This window comes from Megascapheus bottae, chromosome 18 (genome assembly GCF_031878675.1).
Source record: "Megascapheus bottae isolate mThoBot1 chromosome 18, mThoBot2.hap1, whole genome shotgun sequence".
Lineage (NCBI taxonomy): Eukaryota > Metazoa > Chordata > Mammalia > Rodentia > Geomyidae > Megascapheus > Megascapheus bottae.
Genome location: NC_143526.1, coordinates 29,826,499 through 29,850,822, shown reverse-complemented (window position 1 = coordinate 29,850,822; position 24,324 = coordinate 29,826,499). Strand labels below are relative to the sequence as shown.

The 24,324-nt window shown below is 52.6% G+C and overlaps 1 protein-coding gene across 2 annotated transcripts; it reads right to left on the bottom strand.

The window, feature by feature from the left end:
- Nucleotides 1-451: 451 nt before the first annotated feature.
- On the bottom strand, nucleotides 452-21,895 carry Bpifb4 (BPI fold containing family B member 4). Of its 2 annotated transcripts, XM_090352834.1 has the most exons (16): nucleotides 21,781-21,895; nucleotides 20,908-20,970; nucleotides 19,707-20,241; nucleotides 18,296-18,400; nucleotides 17,494-17,637; nucleotides 14,671-14,734; nucleotides 14,371-14,431; nucleotides 13,486-13,577; nucleotides 11,920-12,123; nucleotides 9,549-9,602; nucleotides 7,374-7,544; nucleotides 6,423-6,490; nucleotides 4,269-4,311; nucleotides 4,010-4,073; nucleotides 1,772-1,848; nucleotides 452-613 (listed from the first exon to the last, which is right to left on the bottom strand). In XM_090352834.1, exons 1-16 carry the CDS (start codon nucleotides 21,893-21,895, stop codon nucleotides 590-592), a joined length of 1,884 nt encoding a protein of 627 aa, XP_090208960.1. In that variant the 3' UTR covers nucleotides 452-589. The 2 variants fall into 2 exon arrangements, with proteins under 2 accessions (XP_090208960.1, XP_090208959.1); XM_090352833.1 differs by having other exon boundaries at nucleotides 19,707-20,970.
- Nucleotides 21,896-24,324: the final 2,429 nt, after the last annotated feature.

Genomic DNA, 24,324 nt, shown 5'->3' with positions numbered 1-24,324 from the left:
GATATAAGGATTGGTCAAAGGAGAGAGCAACCCAAGACCACGGAGAGGGACAGACTCTCATCATAAAGGCACCCTGGAGTTAGGCTCTGAGGAGCCCGTGGCAGTATGATGTCTGACAACTTTGAACTTGATGTTCCTGAGTCCTAGAGAAGTGCAGAGAGAAACTGAGGCAAGAGGGAGCAACAACTCTAGTGAAGGCACTGAGAGCTGAACCGAAGTCCCCTCCAGTTTATCTTCAGGGTCCCTGGATGTGCCTTCCAGCCAGGCATAGCTCCCTGCCAGAACCTCAGAGGCAGAAAATTCCCCCAGACCACAGGGAGGGCCCTTCACGGAGACTCACAGAGACTAACTGCAGGGCAAAGCAGGAGGTTTTATTGAAAGCCTGAGCAGCTCAGCCTGGGCCCTGCTGTACAGTCCCAGCCGCCAAGCTAGCATAAGCCTGGCAGTGGCTGGATCCTCCCTCCGGAAGGGAGCAGGAGGAGAAGAGGGGGGATGGGTTGGGGACTCCGGGACTCAAGAACAAGGACTGTGGCCCAGTCCAGCCTCTGAGCCAGCTCTGGCATCTTTTGACACTGCCTGTTTCTGTCACTCAAGTGCTCAGCACCAGAAGGTCCTGGAAGGGCAAGAACAGAGAATCAGGTGAGTAGGGGCCTGTGGCTACGGCCTGGGGCCAGATATATGCTTGCCTCTGTTGAATGCCAGTCCTGTTCCGATTTCCCAACCCCATTATTTACTGGAGGGTCGCCAGCCAGCAATGCAACCTGTGCCATTTCACTTCTCCCTGGCTCCCCACAGGAGGACATGAAGGTCCTGTAGGGACTCAAGTGGTCCCAGAGTCTGCCCTGGCGCCAGCCCTCACTGCCACCTCCCTTGACAGTTCCTGTGCTGAAGGGGAGGGCGGCGAGGCTGCTCCTGGGCTGAGGTCCAGATCCGGTGCCTGAGCAAGAGCCCAGGCCCCATACCACTGAGACAGCCGCGCAGGTGGACACTGAGTTTACCCTGCACAGGTTCCAAGGAACTTAATTCTAGAGCCAGAGGCAGTTTGGGGCACCAAGATGTTCCTGGCAGCATGCTTTCTTCTGCTGATACGGATCATGGTGGAGGGTTCCAGAACACCTACCATGTTCCAGGGTCTGTGCGATCACTTGGCATCTAGAGAATTGTTTTATGCTCAGCACAGCCCAGTGGCCAAGTGCTATGACTGGCTTCTTTTTATAAGGCGAGCGTTCAATCACTTTGAGCCACAGTTCCTCTTTTGCAAGTGGAAATCACCCCCTTGGAACTTTGTTTTTTCAATCCAGACATCCTGGAGTTGCATCTTTCAACATGTCAGGTGGTCAGGAGAACACGGGGATAGAATGCGCGCATGGAGCCCATAGCCACCTCCACATCCCACCTCTGCCTGTTGCCAGCCCCGAAGCCCTGGGCATGCTTACTCTCTGAACTTCCTTTTATTCCTCTTTTTGGTTTTGGTCATAGGGCTTGAACTCAGGGCCCAAGCACTGTCTGGGAGCTTTTACACTCAAGGCTCTAGCAACTTTGAACCATTTTGTCACGTCTCATTTTCTGGTGGTTAATTGGAGATAAGTCTCAAGGACTTTCCTGCAAGGCTGGCTTTGATCTGTGATCCTCAGATCTCAGCCTCCCGGGGAGCTAGGAGTACAGGTGTGAGCCACCAGCTCAGGGCAGATCTGATCTTTGGCTACTGTAAGTAGCTAAGTGAGGGCAAAAGAAAGAGATGGGATGCAGACCCCGCTCTACCTTCCCTTACCTCCAAGACGTCAATATCGGCGTTGCTGAAATCGATGTTGAGGATTTTGGGGAGAGGGACCCCAGAACCCAGCACAGCTGAAACGAAGAAGGGTCAGTTATGGTCAGTTTGGCCAACAGGTGTTGCAATTTCTCCTAGGCCTCTGAGCCTGCATCCCGGCAGGTTCTCCTGCCTGCAGCAGCCACATTATGGTCATCACCCTGGCCACTCTGGTGGCTTTCAAGCATCCTCTGAGGCCCTGAGCCTTGTCCTGTCCTCTGTGGGACTTCCTGACCACCTGGGAGCTCAGCTGCAGCCCCTTCCAGCCCTCGCCTCTTCAGGGAAAGAAATGACAAAGCATTAACGCCCTGTGACTGGGCTGTCGCCCCTCGTCCCTCGTCTCTGTGGCTCCCCTTGGGCAAAGGCTGAGTCCCTGGCATCCTGGAGCCCCGGGCCCAGCACAGAGAAAGGGCAGACACGTGCTGAGTGAAGGGAAAGAACAGCACACATGACCCGAGGCACGAGCCATGGGACTGGCTGTTCCTGAGCCTCTGGCTCAAGCTCTAGAAATTAGGAAGGAAGAGAAGAAAAAGGAGGCAGGAAAACAGGGCAGGGGGGGGAGTGAGGACTGAGGACATAAACAGACTTCTTGGCCCCAGCAAGACTTTGCCAAGAGCCGAAGATCCTGTGGATCCAATGTATATTCTCAGCCTTGCTTGGCCATAGAACCCATTTCTCAGGGTATTTGGTGCAACTACTGTTTTCTGTACCCCACTCGGGAATCACGGCTCTAGTCCACTCTCTCACATGTGCGGGTGGGATGTTGCTTTTCTAGGAGATGAACACCACTTAACCTCAAGTGTCCACCACCTCTTAACGCCCAAGCCTGGTCAGAAGTCTCCAGGCCTGGATGCCCAGGCCATCCCAGCTACTGACACATGGGCACAGGCCTTGCCACCAGCTCCCCAGTCACAGAGTTCCCATTTCCCTTGCCAATGGGTCCCATAGGAAGAGCTGGTTGGCCATCAAGGTTGCCAAAGGAGTTCAATTGGTATGAACAATGATGTCAGCGGGACCATGCCAACCTTCCTGGCCCTCTTCTCCTTGAAGCAGGGTGGGGAGAGAATGGGGCTGAGTCCAGGGACCCAGGGGGCTTCATTCTTCATAGGATCCCCTGTCCACAAACAGCTGCCCCCAAGCATGTGGAGAACAAAGGCCTGGAGAGCCCCATTGAGGAAGTGAGCCGGCTGACCTCCCACCAGACCACTGAGCCAAAAAAGCAGGAAGTGGAACGGTGGGTCAAGTGACAGAGTGCCAATTTCGAGCACAAAAGCTCTGGCACAGCACTCAGGCCCAGAGTTCAAGTCCCCAGACCACGAAATAAATATATGAAAAAAGTCTGGTGCCTGGGCGCTGTCCCTGAGCTCTTTTGTTCAAGGTGAGGGCTGTACCATTTTGAAACACAGCTCCACTTCCTTTTGGAGAGTGGTTAGAAGAAGATAAGAGTCTCAGGAATTTTCCTGCCTGGGTTGGCTTTGAGCCCCAATCCTCAAATTTCAGCCTCCTGAGTAGCTAGTATTGCAGGTGTGAGTCACCAGTGCCCAGCTTAAAGAAAAACAAAACAAAACAAACCCCTTAAAAACAACAACAAAACTTTCTAGTGCTGATACTGTGACTTGAATTCAGGGCTAGAACACTCTCCCGTAGCTTTTTCACTCAAGGCTAGCGCTCTTCCACGTGAATCACTTGAGCCATAGCTCTACTTTTGCTGGTTAATTGGAGATGAGAGTCTCACTAGCTTTTCTACCATGTCTTCAAACCACACACCTCAGATCTCAGCCTCCTGGGTAGGTGGGGTTACAGGAAGGAGCCAGTCAGTTTGGCTTAATGAATTCATTCCTTTTTAATGTGTAGATAGAGGTTTAAATCAATAAACTGTAGCCAGGCTCTGGTGGTCATGCCTATAATTATAGCTACTCAAGAAGCTAAGACCTCAAAGGTTGAAGTTTAAGGCTAGGATGGACAGAAAGTCAACAAGACTCCATTTCTTAATTTGCAGTGGTAGAATAGAGCTAAGATCAAGGAAGTTGAACAAGCAAGAGGCTTGAGTTCCAGCCCTAGTAAAATCAGCAAGCTTGGCTAAAGTTCTCAGATTGTTACTGTGATCACATAGTCATGTATCCCCACATACCAACAAACCAGGAGTCACTGGGTCCCCCCAGCCACAGTCCCCAGAGAGGTACGGGCACCCACTCTCACCATTCATCGCAGGCATAAAAGCCAGGTCAAAAATCTTCCCCACCAGTCTTTCCATGATGAACACCTACAGAGGAAAGAGAACTAGCCTTGGCATGGGGGCCATGCAGCCTCAGTTTCTCCATCTGCCCGCTGTAAAACCACACCTGGCAGCAGTAATGTCCACTGCTCAGAACTTGTACCCTTGTTGGGCCCAGCTATCTCCACAGGACACTGGGTACCATGCCCAGGGAGCTGGCCCGGGCCCCGAGCAGATACTTACATCAAAGTTGCCCACGTTTGAGGTTCTGAGGTTGAGATCGGTCCTGTGGGTAAAGGTGTTGGTCCATTAGAAGCAGCTCCTCCTGGGAATCAGGGCATGTTTGCATTTGAACTAGCCAGCTGCAACTGTCCACTGACCCCCTTTGGAGACGCTTGTCTTGAGCACTGACTGTGGACCAGAGGCATGCAGTGCGCATGCCGTGCTTTACAGACCATGATGTAAGCCTTCAACTGTAGCTTTATCACCTAATGGCTGGGTGACCTAGCTAAGCGGCTTCTCCTTTCCAGGCTTCGATTTCCTCATCTGCAGAGTGGGTGGCTGTTGGGACTAAATGTGTGCCCTGCATGGATGGCTATCATCACTACCTTACCGAGTCCTCCCAAGCACCTCAGGAACCAGTACCTTGAGGCTTTGGGGGTAACGTGGCACAGCCACAGAGTTGAAAGCGGGCAGGGACCCAGGACTCACAACCTGGGTCTTCATTCCCTCCCCTGCAGCACTGTTCTGAGGAGGGAGGCCTGGGTGGGAGATCTCACCTCACCTCATCTCTACCTGGGAGACCAGACCAGAGTAATCACTGGTGGAAATCACTGATGGTTGTTCAAAAGGACTGGGTCAGCATCCAGGAAGAGACACGAGGGGCCTTCTCAGTGGCGACTTCCACATCTACCCCCTGCCCACCCTGCTTCATTCCACAACTCCCAACTCCTTTCCCTCTCTGCAACATTTGGATACACCGCTCTCCCTGAGGGAGCCCCGCTGGAGCCCTGCTTTTCCCCACAGTGGCCCCAGGCCTTGGCCAATCACTTCTGCATAGAGGCTGGCCAGCTTGACTGGCACCATCTGACTAGTATTCCCTATTGTTAGGCTTAAAAAAATACTTATTAAAAGAAAAACTTAGTTGGGCACAGGTGGCTTACATCTGAAATTCTATCTAACTTAGAAGGCACAAATCAGAAAGATCATGGTTCAGGGCTAGCATAAGTAAAAAAAAAAAATACTGAGACTCCATCTCAACCAATGAAAAGTTAGCTGTGGTGGCATACCCTTACCATCTCAATGAAGTAGGGAATGTAATAGGAGGATCACAGTCCAAGCCAGCCCAGGCATAATATGAGACCCCATTCTCAAAAAAAAAAATAACAAAGTAAAAAGGGTTGGAGGATTGTCTTAAGTGCCTACCAAAGGCAAGGCCCTGAATTCAAAAGGGGAAAAAAAGAAAAAACAACTTTACAGTGACATAAGCACATACTGAAAGAATACCGTGGGATCCCATGAATCTTGAAGTAGGACGAATGGCAGAGCTAATTTTGTAGCGGATGATGTCAAGAATTAAATGAAGCTGCCTCTTGGATCTAGCTCAGTGCCTTCCACAAAGGAAGCATCGAGTAGTTAACGGCTCTTGATCTGTGTGTTGGGACAGTCTCAATACATAGCCCAGGCTGGCCTCAAACTCCCAGTCTTCCTGCCTCAGTCTCCCAAGTGCTAGGATCACAGGTGTGTGTCACCACACCTGCCTTGTTTTTATAACTCATATGAAGGGAAAATGGAGGCTAAGAAGGGAAGTCACTTGCCAGCATCAGTCAGTTGTTCACTTCATATCAAGGGTCTGACCTCCTATTGCTAAGCTCCAAAGCCAGCACCTTCACAGGCCACACACACCTGCCAACCATTCTGTGTTTGCTGTGTGACCTCAAGGAAGTAAATCCACCTCTCTAGGCTCCCCTCCTTTTTTTTCAGTCATGGGACTTGAACTCTGGGCCTGGGCACTGTCTTTGAGCTCTTCAGCTCAAGGCTATTGCTCTACCCTTTGAGCCACTGGTGGTTTTCTGGTGGTTAATTGGAGAAAAGAGTCTCACTGACTTTGGTGCCTGGGCTGGCTTTGAACCTTGATCCTCAGATCTCAGCCTCCTGAGTAGCTAGGATTACAGGTGTGAACCACTGCACCCCACTTAGGGCCCTGTTTTTAAAAGTCCTTGGTTGGCAGGCCCTTGGTGAGGGTGCAACGCATTGATCAAGGGCACAGAGCAGCTGTGTGCCTCACTATCCCTTCTCAATGAACTTGAGTGCCCCTGTTGGTTCATGGCTTCCCGGCCTTGTTCAGCCGGGACCTGGGCCACAGGAGCCTTTCTGAGGAGCAGGAACCTCACTCACTTGTCCAGCTTGGCATCGATCTTGAGCTTGTCCCCTTCCACGGAAAATGAAGCCAAGAGGTCTGTATTCTGGGGTGGGGGGAGAGGTGAGGAGGGGAGTGAGATACTATGCCATTACACCATTAACCCCGAACAGGACAGGGTTCTGTTCATTCCCTGTTTCTCTGACAAGTGTTAGACACATCAGCTTACAGGTTCCCCGCTGGAGGAGAAAGATATGAAGCCATTAACTTGCAAGTAGATAATGGCAAGGCTGCATGAACATTTCTCAGACACAAATGCCACAGGGCCCTGGGAACACAGACCAACAAGTCCCTCAGAGGGGGGAGGGATGGATTGCAACCTATAAAATTTGCTTTAGATGAGCCACAGCAGTTGGGATTGGGCAACACTACTGTCAGTCATAACTATTCTCCCCAACAAGGGAGGGCCTAAAAGGCCCAGACTCGGCCTCCTCTTTAAGCAGAGGATTTGTGGTAAGCAAAATCCCTTGTTGTTTCATTGAACTTTACCTAGCAAATTAGAGGAAATAGAATAAAAAGTTGGCTTTGTGAAAATAAAAGTATGCACCCTACAAATTAAGTGCCAGTGTTAGTGACAATGACAATAATTATCACCACAGAGAAGACCAAGGGCCCATGGGGTCTGTGGTGGGGTCCTAAGATGCTGTGTATCCTTGAGATATGGTGTTTGTATGGAGGACTGAAGGCTCAGCGTTGCATTTGTCAGATATAAAGTGGGTGAGGGGGCACAGGCTGAAACTGAAAACAGCTGGGTTGCGGGGAAGCCTTTATACCTCATCTTATTACTGTCCTGCTGCCACCCCTACATAGTAAAGAGAAAAAAGCAGGTAGGAGACTGGGAAGCTGTGCCAATGGGAAGGGGTCTTGGGGGGGTCTCAGGAGATCCCATGTGCATACCTAAATCCTTCTCCCCGCACCCTACCACTTACCACATCGATGAGGCAGATGGTGGTCTCCACATCATTGGGCTGGGACACTATGACCTCAGAAGTGGCAAACACCTGCACCAGCGCCTTGTCCTTCTGCAGTGTCACCGACGGTGGGTTGGGTACCTGGATCCTGATGGTGAGCGGGCAGGACTCCGGGTATTGTTGGAACACCTGTGGACAGCACCAGCCAGTGGGCATGGCTCTGTGCAGTGGACAGTTTCTCGGGAGAGCACCCTGGTCAGCTGACCTCCAACCACAGAGAAAGCCTAAGGCTCTGTATCCGGAAAGCTTCAGATCCCAAAGCATTGCTTCCTGCAGGTGGCCTGCTGTGGGGTGGACTGAAGGCTGTGCTTGCCGAGCCCCCAAAGGGGCCAAGAAAGGCCACACATCATATGCCACACAGTAAAAGGTGGAGAGAATGCCCAGGCAGCCACAGTGTGGATCCTGAGCCCTTCCTGCAAATGCGATCTCCCATTTGCTAACGGGTCAACGTCTCCCAGATGACCAGTTTGCCCTATTTACTGAACAACTGGCTTACAAAAAGCACTCATTTTAAGAAATATTCTTCTTAAGGGGCCGGGAGTTTGGCCTAATGGTTAAAGTGCTTGCCTAGCATGCATGAAGACCCGGGTTCGATTCCTCGGCACCACATGCATAGAAAAAAGCCAGAAGTGGTGCTGAGGCTCAAGTGTTAGAGCTCTAGCCTTGAGAAAGTCCAAGGACAGTGCTCAGGCCCTGAGCTCAAGACCAGGACTGGAAAAAAAAAAGAAATATTCTTCTTAAATATAGCAAAGGTGCACAGACGTACAGAACCACAAAAAAAAAGTTTTAAAGGGAACCAAAGAAGCTCTTTATATAGGAGCTTTGTAACTGGGATTCTGTTTGGATGGGCTGGGCTCAAGAAGAAGATTCTTTTCCTCAAACATATGCAAGCTGAAATCCTGGGCAAGCTCTTAGACAGTAAATTTAGTCATCTAATCATTCTCCAGAATCATCCTTGGTGGGAAGATTGGCTTTTAACAAACACAATTAGATGCACCAGTTCTTCATAGGGGATGGAGATCTTCAGGATGTTTCTCAGGAATGGCCTAGGGGTCCCAAGTTCCCCAAACTGGACCATGCCCTTTCCTAGACTTTGCAGAGAGGTCCCTTCCCCCAGACACCTTGCAGTATCGCCGCGTGATACCAGAGAAGTCCCACCCCAACCTCATGTCAGTCAAGCCTCCACTAAGCCTGGGTCTCCAGAAAACCTGCCTCCAGTTCAGCCTGATAACCCCAAGACTGGCCGCTAGCCACCTGTGTCCTTATCTGTAAGTGGGTTTCTGGCCCCATGAGAGGAAAGTGAGACTCAAAGGCAAAAGAAGATTCTAGAAAATCCTAAGCTGTAAAATGCACAGAGAGTGATCCAGTGAGGAAGAGGTCCTGGAATGGAGAGGCTTCCCCACTCCCCCGCAAGCTGCCACTTTCTGATACTCCTGGAGACTGGAGTTTCTGCCATTCTTGTTTCAAGCACATGAGGGCGATAGTAACCACTTAGTTGAGTTTGGTGTGTGTGTATGAGGGGGGAGTGTCTGCGGGGGAGGGGGACTCTTACACCTCACTGTGGCTCCTTTTCTGGTCCTTGAACTAGACAGGGCGTGAGGAAAGCGACAGAGCAGACTACAGCATCCTTCACTCACATGGCACTTTCTACACACGCAGCTCTTTGCTTCAGGTTGCAGGGTAATGGGTGCAGAGCTAGACTTGCAGTCAGAAAGGCCTGGGCTCCCCCTGTATTTTGCCACTAGTTGGACAAGAATCACTAGTTGGACATTTGCTACTACTGTTGTTTTAATTCTATTCATCAACAATAAGGTAAAATTTTACCAAATGTCTGCTCTGAGCCTGTTAAGATGTTTGTCAAAGGTCACACAGCAGAGGACTGTCAAGGTCAAGATTAGACCTGAGCAGGTAGGCCCATGGCCACAGGGCAAACTGTGTCCACCCTGGTCCTCCCTTTGGAGTGTCCCCTCATGGGGGTGGAGGGGTAGCCTCCTGGCCTTTGTCACTGCCCCCCAGGGGGACAGCTACTTGATGCTGAGCCTCTCCTCTCACATGGGGTTTCTGGGGCAGTTAAATAAAGAGAGCATGGCGGCACACAAGCCTCGACCCCCCCCACCAGGTTTACTTACGTACCTTGGGAATCAGGGCCCCCAGCGTGGACGTGGTGAGTGGAGGAAGCTCTTCAAACTGTGGAGCAAGGACAAAGGGTCATGTGAGTCCTGGGTGACAGGACAGGCAGGACCTGCTGACCTGTGTTAGCTAAGACAGCCTCTTCTCTCCCTGGGACGTCACTTGGGAAGCTCTGTTTCCCAACAGCAGCTACCATGTAGCCCACGTGGCAGTTCCGTGGCTAAGTGGACAGGGCCAGCCATATGTGCTCACCACTGGCATGATTTAAAGAACAAGAGGCAAGGCCCAAATCTTTATTTTCTAAGACGGTCATCAAACGTAGTGAAGTCTATCCTCATGGCCCAGTATCCCCCTAAGGCTTGATATCCACCTTCCTTGTTACTACTGCAGTAAGGAACAAGAAATGTATGCACCGGTCCTGGGCTTGAAATTCAGGCCTGGGCATTGTCTCTGAGCTCTTTTGCACAAGGTTTGGGCTCTACTGCTTGAGCCACAGCTCCACATGCAGCTAATTGGAGATCAGAATCTCCCAGACTTTCTACCCAGACTGGCTTTGAACCTCAATTCTCAGGCCTCAACTTCCTGAGTAGTTAGGATTAGAGATGTGAGCCACCAGCGCCTGGTTCAAATCCACTCCTTTTTAAAGAGCTCAGATGCCAAAAGATGGGAAGATAGCACACTTGGCAGGAAAGAGGCATTGTGAGCCAGTGAAATCAGATAAAGAAAGGCTGTCAGGTCCTACCCTGATATCACTGTGGATGGCTGCGGCCATCGGTTCTGTTTCCTCATAACTAAAAGCGACACTTAAAACTGCCTGAGGGAATTGGCGTGCCTGTGCTCCGTGGAGAATTTGTGTCATCTTCAAACACTATTCTTAGGGGAAACAGTGAAATTATCAGAGAAAAATGCCATGTTTCAAAAAAAAGGAAATTGTAGGGCTGGGCATGCTGGTACGAGAACCACATGACCACATGACACATGTGGTTCTAGTACTCAGGGAGCTAAAGTAGGAGGATCACAGTTCAAGGCCAACCTGGGGAAAAATTAGCTTGGAATCCCAACTGAGAAACAAATCAAAACAAAAGGAAAGTGGGGCACCCGTGGCACATGCCTATAATCCTAGCTATTCAGTAATCTGAGATCTAGTTTGAAGCCAGCCAGGGAAACAAATCTGAGAGATTCTTAAGGCAGAAGTGGAGGTGTGGCTCAAATGGTAGAACACCAGCCTTGAGTGAGAAAAGAGCATAAGACCTTAAGCTTAAAACTCAGTATTGGCGTGTGCATGTGCGCGCACGCACGCACACACACAGCATGGAATAGCTTAAATGGTAGATCACATAAAATGAGGCTCAATTCAGTCCTTAATACCAGAAAGAATGCCAAAAGTATCCAACATGCAGGATGGATGGATTGATAGATGCGAAGACAGATAGATATGGATGATGGGTGATGGATGGATGGATGCTAGGTAGGTGAATGGACAAATGCATGAGTGAATGACGGATGGACAGATGGGCAATGGATAGATAGATGGATGAGATGGTTTGCTGAATGATGGATGCTGATTAGATGAGTAGAAGAATGGACTGATGGATAGATACATGGGTGAATGGATGGATGAATGGATGAATGAATGGAGAAGGGATTATGGATAGAACCTGAGCGAGGAATACATAAACATGAATTGCACTATTTTGCAACCATCCCAAAGGGGTGCCATTTTTCAAAAGCAAAAGTTAGCCGGGCCAGTGGCTCATGCCTGTAATCTCAGGAGGCTGAAATCTGAGGATCGAGGTTCAAAGCCAGCCCAGGCACTAAAGTACATGAGACTCTTATCTCCAATTAATCACTAAAATATGGGAAGTGGAGCTGAGGCTCAGGGGTAGGGTAGGAGCCTTGAGCTGAAGAGTTCGGGAACAATGCCCAGGCCCAAGGGTAGAGTGGTAGCCTTGAACTGAAGAGCTCGGGGACACACCCAGGCCCAGAGCTTAAGCCTCATGACCCACAAGAAAAAAAGAAGAAGAAGCAAAAGCTAGGAGAGAATGGTTCTGAAGCCAACCTGGGGTGGGGGTGGAGAGTGCTTTAGTCATTTCCACCTAAATGTGAACTAAGTAAGAGGATGTTCAACATCAACACTCACCTATGTTCTTCAAGATGACAGAGATATAATTTGATAGATCCACAGTCCCTGGGGACTGTGGTACCCCGCCCGTGAGCTACACCAGCCTCCAAGCACCAGCTCTGGGAAACGTGGGAACTAGAGCTGAGGCAGTAGTGGCCGGATGTCCACAGTCCACAGTTGCCCTGAGGTCACCAGCCAGGAAGATGACCGGAGCTGGCTGTCTGCAGGGCCTCCTGTGAGGCCCGCACTCACCATGCCATCCGTGATGTCGATGTCCAGGGCACCCTGCTTCTGCAGCATGGTCAGCACAGAGCCCAGGAAGTTGGCCGAGATGGCCAGCTGGGAATTGGTGTTGTCGCCCATCGGGGGAAGGTCTGGCATCATTGGCCGGTTGGACACAGCTGGCCGGCCCAGTGGGTAGTCGATAAGCTCGCCTCCTGCCTCCCCCACCAGAGTCTACAGCAGTGGAGAGGGGAGGGGAGGGAGCAAGATGGAAAAGGGAGGACTGAGGGCCACAGGGAGGGCTCTGGACCCCCTGCCCAGCTTAGCCTCAGTGGTCTCAGTGTGTGAGATCCAGGGATTTCAGTTGCTGTGGCCCCAGCTCTTCTCTGGCTGGGGATGAGGGGACCTCTGACGGTCACTGCCCTGCAGTCACCTAGGGTTACAAGTTCATACATCCACAGAGATCTTCCCTTCTGTGCTGATCCTGGGGCTTGAACTCAGGGCCTGGGCTCTGTCCCTGATCTTTGTCTTTACCAATTGAGCCACAGTTCCCCTTCCAGCTTTTTGGTAGTTAATTGGACGTAAGAGTCTCATAGCAAAGTACTGGTGGTTCATACCTATAGTCCTAGCTACTCAGGAGTCTAAGATATCTGAGAATCACAGTTCAAAGCCAGTCAGGGCAGGAAAGGTTGTGAGACTCATATCTCCAACCATCCACCAGAAAACCGGAAGTGGTGCTGTGGCTCAAGTGGTAGAGCAATAGCCTTGAGCTGAAGAGCTCAGGGACAGAGCCCAGGCCCTGAGTTCAAGTCCCATGACCGACCAAAAAAAAAAAAAAGGAAAGAAAAGAAAAGAGTCTCAGATCTCAGCCTCCCAAGGAGCTAGGATTACACGTGTGAGCCACCACAGCCTGGGCACATAGAGCTCTTTAACATGGCATAGAGTTTCAGCCCTATCACCTGCTCAGTATATACCAGAAAATCCACCTCTCCAGCCTCACCTCAAGCCCCTGCTCCTGCTCTTCCCCTTGAGGCCCGGCCACCAGCCTGCTCAGTGCTTGGCCACATCGCCACTCCTGCCTTGAGGACATCCCTCAGACCACTGCCAACTCCCCTCTCCTTGCTGGCCCCTCTCCTATGCCACCCTCTCCAGGAAGTCCTCCTTCACTTCCACTCCCCACGGGCACTGAATCTGTAACTCCCTCTTTATTGGAAGGATTCTTTAAGGTCAGTCCTTTAAAAGATGACAAGTTCTCTCCATCCAGGCAGAGGCTTGGCCTTGCTCGTTTTTGTGTACCTCTGGCACCTAGCCAGGGCCTGGCACACAGCAGGGGGGCACACAGGTCTCTCTGGAGTGCACAGGTGTATATGCGCGTGTGTATGTGGTACACACAGCCCCACCTGTCCGTGTGGTACGTGGGTGATATCGATGTGGGCAAGCAGAAAAACCTCTCTGTCTCCATTTCCTCCCTCGTGGGATTGCTGGGGAGACTGGCTGAATTCATCCCTCCCCACCCCATTATTAGGTAAGTGCTGCCCCCAGCCCTGCCCTGTCTGGGTTGGAGAGGCTTCCCAGCCCCGCCCAGCCGGCACTCACGTTGAGGTCCAGCTCCAGAAACTCCCCGGTCACCAGCGGGAGGCTGGAGAAGGTGTACTGCACACTGCCCAGGATCCCCAGAGGCACCAGAGCTGCAAGCAGAGGGGAGGGTCACCGGCAGCTCCCCCCACCCCAACCTGGCACCCTTCCTCCTCCCCACGCTGGGGATGACGGGGAGGGGAGTTTGGGGGAGGCAAGCTCCAAGCTCAAAGAAGGAAAGAAGGTTCTGAGATCCAACTCCAGCTCTGCCTCGTCCTTGCTGTGTGACCTCAGGCAGATGGTTGGATGTCTCTGGACCTGTTCCCTCTGCAAAATGGGTTTCACGGAACTTCCTGGACCCTATGGTTGGCGTGTGCGTGGAATCCTGGATGTTGATGAAATTTGTGAGATATGCTCCACGGGGTGGTAGTGCCATTTCCTCCCACGGTAAGAAAAGGAGAGTTTAGCTGTCGATTGGCCTCACTGTGAGAGCTGCCCTGAGTGTCTGCGGGGACTGAGGACAGCACAACCTGGGTGTTATCATTGCGTGAAGGGGGAGGCTGGATTCCGCAGCGCACGAGCTGCTTTGGGGAATGTTCACACAGAAGCCCGGGACTAGCGCAGGCTTTGCGGCCTGGCTCTGGGGACATTCAGTGTCCATGCTGCCTCCCATGGCTTCTGTGAGTTGGTTTTAGAGACAAGGGGAGCAGCAGGCTCTGCGCCCTGCAGCCTGGACGGGGCCTCCCAGCTCAGGTGGGAGCTCCTCCTCCGAGGTGCCCTGGGAAGATGCGGGAAGAGAGGAAAGGCCTGCATCCCCCCACTCTGGGCCCTCTTCATGGCCCCATGCCCCCTGGGCCCGGGACATCAGCAGACACTGGTGACATGCCACGTCGTGGGGGCACTTACAGTCCACGAGACCCAGCTGGTCGTTGACAAGCCCCAGCACCACGTCCACGATGGGGCAGAGCTGTGGGGAGAGGGCGTGGAGCTCTGCTGAGCGGCAGCCAAGCCTCCCTTGCTGGCACTGGCCAGAGCTTCCTGAAGCTCAGGCTCCTCCTCTTCATCCAGAGCCCGTCTGTCCCCTTATGGTCCCTCGGAGCCTCCCCAACTCCCAAGGACATGCCAGACTTCTGGATCACCCAGAGCCCACCCAAGGAACCTGGCCCCTGGCCTGGGAGAGCCAGTGCCCCACCCGCCTGTTCTTACCAGGTCAGGGAGGACATTGGCCAGGACTCGGTTCACCAGATTGTCCACAAGGTTGGGGAGAAGGCTAGAGAGAGAGGAACAGGCTGGGGCCATGGAGGGGCTGTCCTCACCCCAGTGCCAGACCCAGGCACAGTTCGTCCCTCCCTCTGGACCTGCCAGGACAGGCCACCACCACCACCACCAACAACAACAAAAAGGCTTTTCATCCACTCATTCATTCATTCATTCATTCAATGAGCAAAAATTGTTGAGGCAGGGCAGGGGCAGGTGCTGGGGGTGGGGATGTTGCTGCCTTGCTGCTGCCAAGTGCCCTGAATAGTGCCACATGCTGCAGCCACCTTCCTGTCCCCAGAGGGTAAGGAACACATGACTTTATCCAGCGTTGTATCTGGGATGGTGTGTGTGCGTGGGGGGGGGGGAGGGAGAACTCCGTAAATACTTATGGAAGAGAAGGAGGAGAGCTCCGGGTTGCAGGAAATGATGGGTATAGAAAAGACCAGGGATGTAACCCATTTTACAGGCAAGGAAACTGAGGCCTGGCCCTTAAACCATCTCTCAGAATCTGTTAACAAAGGAGGAGAGTACACCTGACACACAGACAAGATGCACAGATGGGTGAGCAGACCCACCAAAGCCAAGCATTCAGAGTGATGCAAGACCAGTCCAATGCTTAATTGTCCCCACTGCACTCCTTAAAAACCATTCCCCTGACCCCTACGACACCCCTGGGCCCTTTCACTGCTAGGTGCCAGACTGACAGAGAAAAGTTTCTTGAGGTAGTCCTAGAGTATGTTCCCAAATTGCACCCCATACTTTTGGTCCTCTTATTTAAAGAGAATTTGTCTTAAGGGGGCTGATCCATCCTGGCTCCAGTTCTTCTTGCATGATGGACAACATACTAGGCTGTGCATGGCCCGTGAACATGGTGAGTGTGTGTGTGTGTGTGTGTGTGTGTGTGTGTGTGTGTCACACAGTTCTATATTCAGGGCACAGATCTCCCCTTCTTAGAAATTGCCACTTCCACTGGGCCTGTGTGAAATGACATCTATAAAAGATTATTCATTGTCACAGCAGGATGTGTCCAACAATGACAGGCAAAAAAAAAATGGCAGTTCAGCTAAGCAACGGAATAGCATACAACTAGAATAAGTTAAGCAACAAGAACACAATTGACGTTGAGAAAATTCAGAGAAAGGAGATGAAAGAATCAAATTGTTTAGAGCAGGGGTGTATTTGTTCAAAAAGGCAGTGGCATGAGGAGAGGAAAAGTGGGGATGCAGCTCAAGTGGTAGAGTACTTAGCTAGGAAGTTAGAGGGTCTGAGGTCAAATCCTAGTATGGGGGGGGGAGAGGGAGAGGGAGAGCGAGAAGGAGAGGGAGAGGATATTTTACTCCCAGGTTTGCTTTATTGTGAACAAAGAAACTAGAAGGAGACTTAGGAAGCCATTAATCAGGATGAGCTTGGTAGAGAGGAAGCAGGAGAGACGGCAGAGAAAGGATTCACTCTCCCTTGCACCTTTCAGTACTATGACTTGAATTCAGTGCCTTGTGCTCACTCATCTGGCACTGCACCACTTGACCCATGCCTCCAGCCCAGCTTTTTGCTGGCTACTTTGGAAACGTAGTCTTCCAGACCTTTCATTGCCCAAGCTGATTTCAGAACCATGATGCTCCAGATTTCAGCTTTCTGAATGGCTGGAATCACAGGTGGGAGCCATCAGTGCCCAGCTCATTTTGTACTTTTGGGCCACACATTCGAAATACATTTAGGAGTCTGGGCTTTCTAGTTTTGGAGCCAGAGCCTCATTTTCCTTGCCCTCTCCAACCTTGAAGCAGAATCAAAGACCAAGTGACACATCCACAAGAATAGGGGAGAATGGAGTCTAAGTTACCGAAGGAGGTTTGCTGCTCCTGAGATGAAGGCTGGAGGATGGGGCCAAGGGCAAGAGAGGGGAGGAAACAGGGACAAGAGCTCCCAAAGGCAGAGGATAGGGAACAGCCTCCCTGGAAGGTCAGGGAAGGAAGAGGAAGGAACTTGGGTCTGCACTGTCTTGAGAACACAGGCTATCATCTGAAGAAGGTGTTCTGGGCAACACTCACTGGCCTGGAAGTCCTCTGCACAGAGGGCGAAAGTCTCAGCTGCTCAGGAGAGGAAGCATTGGCAGAAAACACTCACCCCTGCCTGGCCTACCTTGCGTAGACCCCGTGGAAAATTCCTCCATGGTCAAGGACAGGTGGCTGATGCTAGACATGTTTCCCTAAACTTCTACATCAAACTCTGCACCGGCAACTTTACATTAATTCAGTTCTTGAGGAGTATGTGTTGGGGGAAGGATTTGCCTTTATTTTACAGGAAGAAGAAGAAGAGGAAGAAGGAGGAGGAGGAGGAGAAGAGAAGGAGAAGGAGAAGGAGAAGGAGAAGGAGAGGAGGGAGAGGGAGAGGGAGAAGGAGAAGGAGAAGGAGAAGAGGAAGACGAAGAGGAGGAGGAGGAAGAGGACGAGGAGGAGGGAGAAGAAAAAGCAGCTGGGAGAGGGCAACAGAATTGCCCAATGTCATCCAGCAAACACTGGCGCTGGGGTTTGGACTCTGTATGTTCCTGAGCCTATAGACCAAGGCCTTCTCCACACTATGCTGGCTGAGACCCACATCCTGGCCTCAAAGGCCCAGGTCTTAACTTCCTAATTAGCAAGTAGACCAGACTAGAGCCAGAGGGACAGGACATGGTCCAGTGTGGGTCATCACTGCCTCCTGACAGGAGCCATTGCTCACCAGGGACCCTCTGCTGCCCCTCCCTCGGGCCCTCTGCTGCCCGCCAGTGCTCACCCCCGCAGGAGCTTGACCTTGATGCCCCCCAGCAGGGTGTCACAGCGCTCAATGACCAGCCTTGGGTAGCCCGCACGGTCCATGGTGAGCCGGACTTTGGCTGTGATGTTCACCTCCACTGCGATGTCCAGGAAGCCAATGAGACTGCGGGAGACCAAGGGCCAGGCCAGCAGATGGTGGACCCATCCCAGCCACCAGGCACAGACCTGCCTGGCACCTCGGGCTAGGGCCCAGCTCTTCCTGCCATCATCAGAACCCCTTGTTTGTCTGTAGGCACCAGTGTGGAACATCTCTTTCCCTAGGAGAGCTTTGAAGGCTGAGATGGATCCATAGAGACTGGTTTCCAAGGTAACCAGCCAAGCACCTAGCTTTATAGACATAGCCTGATTCCTGAGAGCAAATCTATGCCAGTCAACAACAACAACAACAATAATAGCAATAATAACAATAATAATACATGACAGGTGCTCCAATAAATCTGCCTGTAGCCCCCGCTTCCAAGAAGAGAATCCCCATGCTGGAGAAGACACTAAGGCTCAGGGACTTTGGGAGCTGGCTCTAAGGCCACATAGTTCGAAAGAATCATGACCAGAACCCAGGCTGCCCCTGAGTCCAACTGCCTGCCTTGCTGACAAGGTCCTAATACTGACTTGGGGTTGGGACACTGGGTCTTTCTGGTCCTGACTTGCAGGTACAGACAGCAAGCATTGAGACACCAAGCACTGAGAGGGGAGGCTGCTTGCTCTAGGGAGGAGGGGGAACACAGCGTGGCTGGGATCCCCTGAAGAGTGGAGTCCCTCACCTCCTCCCGTTGATGGCCACGCGGGTATACAGACTCAGGTAGACACCCACACCAGGCAGGAGCCGCACGGACACCCGAGGCAGGGTCAGCTCCACAATGCGCAGCCTGCAGGATGGAGAGTGATAAAAATGCTGGCCCACTGCCACCACTCACCTCCAAGGGCCCTCCCTCAGCTCCCCATCTTTCCCTCGCACTCCAGTGAGTCCTGGCTTCATGGACCCAGCGTAGAATCCACCCACGGCCCAAGACTCACTGCTTGCATTCTTACACATTTCCTTCTAAGTCCTCTATGTTGGTTTTTGTTGTTGTTTTTCAAGTCTGGAGGCTTGAACGCAGGGCCTGAGCCCTGTGCCTGCTCTTCTTTTGCTCAAGGCTAGTGTTCGATCACTTGAGACACAGCTCTACTCCCAGTTTTCTTTTGTTAGTTGGAAATAAGAGCCTCATGGACTTCCCTGTCCAAAGTTAGCTTCAAACTACGATCCTTAGAGCTTAGCCTCATGAGCAGCTGGTGTTCCAAGGGAAAGCTATTAGTGCCCAGCTCCTTGGAATCTTTTTACTCTGCCAGGATGCCCCCTCCCTCTGCCACTTGCTTTTTTCCCTGGTCCTCTACCTGGCCCCACCTGCAGCCTTCACACTTCGATGACAGCCTCTTATGGGAAGCCACCCGACCTCCCTTATCCTGCACATTGTCCCTACCATGGCTGGACAGTTGACCTCTCTCCTTATCCAGGCCCCGTCCACCAGCCCCACACCCCTCAGGACAGGGCTGTGCCTTTTCCATTGGCCATTAGCTCTGTCCCCAGTGCCAACAATAATAAGAACGTGTCATAGGTGGTAAGTTAAACAACTATGGTTGGGCATGGTTGAAATAAGATCATAATGATAATAGGTTCGCATGTAACGTATGGAATTATGTGGTAAGCTATAGGTATGTGGCATAATGGAAATCTTTGGGCTTCCCCCACTTAGACTCTAAGACTCCAAGACCCACAGAGATGGAAAAAATGACCCAAGAATCCAAACCATGCCACAGAGTCCTCTTCACAGAGTGCTAAAGTCACCCCCCCTTTTTTTTTCTGTCAGTCATTGGGCTCAAACCCAGGGCCTTGGCACTGTCCCTGAGCTCTTTTGCTCAAGGCTAGTACTCTATTACTTAGAGTCACAGCACCAATTCCTGTGTTCCGATGATAATTAGAAGCAAGAGCCTCGCGGACTTTCCTGCCCTGGCTGACTTTGAACCATGATCCTTAGAGCTCAGCCTCTTGAGTAGCTAGGATTCCAGATGTAAGCCACCAGAGCCAGAACTGAAGTCACTCTTGAAGGCCACCCCTCCCTCAGAGTCTCTAGGAGTGATGTTTCCTCTTTGTGGGTGTCCCCCCCCAACCCTAGGCCAACCCCAGCCCCTGCTTACCCAGTAATTCCTTGCACAGTGCTCAGGATGCCACCTTCACCAAGCACCCCTAGAACACCCCCTCCTCCAAGAAGTCCTCCATCACCGAGAAGACCACCTCCGCCGAGCAGGCCGCCTTGACCCGACAGGATGCCCTCCGTGGCCAGCATACCCCCGGTGCCCAGCAAGCCACCAGGGCCCAGTGCTCCAGTGGCCAGACCAGGTGGGAGCTCCCCAGGCCGCAGCTCTCGCCGCAGGTCTCGCCGGCGACGCCTGGGGCCAGGGCTGAACCCAGCCGCGGACCTGTACCGCCCGTAGTCCCGGTGGCTGCCGTAGGCATTCTGGGCATGGCGGTAGTCCTGGTCTTGGCGGAGGTCCCGGATGCTGCCGTCAGGCTCCAGGATCTCCCCGTAGCGGTATTTGCCCCCCAGTTGGGCCGTGTTGTCGTTGGCCTCAATGTGACCGTATTTGTAATTACCACCGAGCTGTCTGCCGTTGGTATATCTGGGGGGAGGTTCTCGAACATGGAAGTCGTTGTAGGGTACACCACCGACACCTCGGGGGAATTCAGCGCGTCTGTAGTCATTGTAGTGGTGTCGGCCGCCGCCCAAGAGACCGCCGCCCAGCAACCCCCCACTGTGGCCCCCTCCACCGCCCAGCAGCCCCCCACTGCCACCCAGAAGCCCCCCACCGTGGCCACCTCCACCTCCCAGCAGCCCCTCATCACGGCTACCACCACCGCCCAGCAGCCCCCCACTATGGCCACCACTGCCACCCAGCAGCCCCCCGCTACCACCCAGCAGCCCCCCGCTGCCACCCAGCAGCCCCCCACCATGGCTGCCACCTCCCAGAAGCCCCCCGCTGCCCCCCAGCAGACCCCCGCCATGGCCGCCACCACCGCCGCCCAGCAGCCCCCCGCTGCCCCCTAGCATATCCTCATCACGGCTACCACCACCGCCCAGAAGCCCCCCGCTGCCCCCCAGCAGTCCCCCGCCATGGCCACCACTACCACCGCCCAGCAGCCCCCCGCTGCCCCCCAGCAGCCCCCCACCACCACTGCTGCCACCACCTAGTAAACCTCCACCCAACAGGTCACCACCACCCCCTCCTTCCCCACCACCAAGCAGGCCCCCCAGCAGCCCTCCTCCCCCACCACCTCCGCCTCCACTGCCACCAAGCAGCCCCCCCAGGAGGGGCCCGCCACCGTCACCACGCGCTTTACCCATGGGGACCTCCCTCAGGGCTGCCCGGAAAGCATCGCTCTGCTGCAGTGTGCCGGAGATGGCTGTGGGGAGGGGGAAAATCTGTCAGGACCTCCCTGTCCTCCACCCCAAGTCTTAGCCAGACCCGAGGTGGGGGGGGGCTCACTCCCCATTCCACCCCCCCAGTAAAAGGCAGATCTCTCCCTGGGTCCACCCAACCTAACCTAACCATAGAGCACTATGGTAGCTTTGCCTGGTTCACACCGATCAGCTAAACCCTGGCGGAGTTTTCTTTGCTACCCTCCTCTCCCAGCTGTTCCTCAGTTTACTGCTCACAACATCTACTTCCTCAGGCATTGGCAGCTGCTGGGAGAGAGTCAGGGCCAACATGATGGGTCCCCATTGCTGGATGAAGACACTGAGGCCTGAGGAAGGCACAGGAGGCCACTGGGAGAGGAACTAATCGTCATTCACCCTCACTGTAGCCCCAGGCAGCGGTGGAGCAGGGAGAGACTCACCACTGCCCAGCAACAAAATGAGGACCTAAGGATGGGAGCCAGGAAGATTGACAGCCTGGCATCCAATGGCCTCTGTGCACCAGGAGCCAGGCCAGCCTCCACAGGTCATTGTCCACTCTTACAAGAAGACAAGTCAGCCAATCAAGACCTCAAGTTCCTAATCTCTGCTTCCTATGGCCTCAAGTCTCTAGCCTGTTACCTGGGTGTCCCGTAAATGCCCAGAATGGTAGTCAAAAGCAAAGGGGGGAACCAAGGCCTGAAGGGGAGAAGTCACCTTACCACTGAACATGGCATCTAGCAGAGGACGGGTCGTATTTGGGAAGTGGCTGGCCCACCTCCCCCACCGCACACCACCCCCTTCAGGTGTGAACTCACCATTGCTCAGCACATCTTTTGTAACTCTGAGGACGGTGTTTGTCTTGGGTTGTTGTGTGTGGACAACACACACAGCTGCGGCAAACAGAATAGCCACATACCACGCCATCCACATGCTGCTTCCCTGATCCCTGCTGAGGAGACAGCATTCAGCGTGGCTATGGCCTGCTGCCACCAGTGTCAAAGCAGAACTAAGACCCAGGCCCAGGGGGGAAATGGACTAGGGTCACATAGTGAATTCTGATATAGTCCAGCATTCTGGGCTATGTCAGAATCTGTATGTGTGTGTGTGTGTGTGTGTGTGTGTGTGTGTGTGAGAGAGAGAGAGAGAGAGAGAGAGAGAGAGAGAGAGAGAGAGAGAGAGAGAGAGAGAGAGAGAGAGAGAGAGAGAGAGAGAGTCCATGTCCTGGGATGTGAACTCAGGTCCTGGGCACAGTTCCTGAACTTCTTTGACTCAAGACTAGCACTCTACCACTAGAGTCACAGCACTACTTTTGACTTTTTCGGAGTGGTTTAATGGAGATAAGAACCTCAGGGCTCAGCATTGGGTAGCTCATACCTGTAATCCTAGCCACGCAGGAGGCTGAGATCTGACCATTGCAGCTCAAAGCCTGGTCATGGAAAGTTCGTGAGACTTTTATCTCCAATGAACCACCAGAAAACCAAAAGTGGTGCTGTGGCTCAAGCAGGAGAGTGCTAGCCTTGAGCTGAAGAGCCCAGGGACAGCATCTAGGCTCAGAGTTCAAGCCCCACCAACAAAAAAAGAAAGAACCTCAGGATTCCTGCCCAGGCTGACTATGAATCTTTGTCCTCCTATGTAGCTAGGATTACAGACATGACCCACCAGCAGCCAGCAATGTCAGAATTCTTGATACTACCTTTTGAATATTTCAAATGGAAGCTCAGTAATCAAACTGTTCCAAAGTCTGATAATCTCCTGTGGTAGGATTAACAAATTGTGCCTCAGGCATGGAGAGAAGTTATGGAGATTCCAGCATAAATGGTAAACTACTAGTACCAGGCAGATTTGGTGGAAATTTGTTCCAGGATCTACTCATCTAGTCACTCATCATGCAAACATCCATATGCTCATCTATTAATTCTCCCATCTCTCCACCCTCTTACTCTGTCATCCATTTACCCATCCTGTTCCCATTCTCCCACCCATCATCTATCCATCCATCATCCATCCTCTCCACCTCCCACCGATCCATCTATCATCCACCATCTATTATCCTATCTATCCATCATCCATCCATCCATCCATCCATCCATCCATCCATCCACCCAAGACACTCTTGTACCCTATATCTAGCCAGCAAGCATCCCTCCTGACTCTGGATGCGTTAGTTCTACACTATATGGCTATGATCCAGAGCACTGGGTCAGAACTATCTGGAATCTAATTCCTAAGCAATAAACTTTATTTTTTTGAACTTCCATTTCAAAACAACACCTCATCCTAACCCCTGCTTACAAAGATCGGTATCCAGAAGGCAACCACTCCCTTCCAGTAAAAGGGTGGACACCAGCTGGGAAGGTGGCTTAGTGGGAGAGTGCTTGCCTAGCATGCATGAAGCCCTGGGTTCCATTCCTCAGTACCCCATACACAAAAAAGGCTGGAAGTGACTCTGTGGCTCAAGTGGTAGAGTGCTAGCCTTATGCAAAAGAAGCTCAGTGACAGTGCCTAGGCCCTGAGTTCAAGCCTCAGGACTGGAAAAAAAAAGTGGAAGTCATTTCTGATCTCTGCAAGCAATTGAGTAGTGTCAGGAGTTAACAGAGATCCCAGGTAGTCAGTCTGCCTTCCTGGAAGAGCGGCGTGCGTGCAGTCTGTGCGCGATGGCATTGATGTACTCAAGCCTTAAGAAGATTCTTGGGGTTCTCCTGACTAGGTCAATGCTATAGGCAAAGCATCCGGGCTCCCCTGTGCAGGCATCTCCTTCGCCATCCCCTCCCCAGGCCTCAGCCTCCCCCTGTGGGCCAGGGCCGGGTAGGGAAAGGGCTCCTCCTTACCCCCAGGAGGTCCCGCAGCTCTGTTCTCAGGGGTCCTGGTCACCAGGCCCTCTGCTTTTGACTGACTGCTCACAGCTCACCTTTATATAGCCGTCGTAGGCTGAGCTGGGGACCCAGATGGGGAAACATTATGTGATTATGCGAGATCAGTTACAAGAGACCGGAATTCAGATAGTCTCTGGAAATGGAGCAGTGAGCCCCCAAACCGCAAGCATTTGTGGTTTGTGGCTAATTCTAAGAGGTGTGCTCGAGCCCAGATAGCTGCGCATAAGCTGGGGCTTAATTAGCCATGTCTGGGTGCTTGAATCCAGATAGGTCCCCTGATGGACGGCTGCCCCAAGTCAGGCACATCCCATTCTAAGGGGCCGGGGGGTGGGCATTCTGGAGCACTGTGGGGTTCTGTGAGGCTCAGTTCCCCATGACCCAGGGCCATACCCTGCTATCCCCTGAATCAGTGTGACCTTGCGCCCTCCACTGCCCCACTCCCTGCCTCCCACCATTTCCATCCGTGTGCTGGTCTAAGGCCCGCCC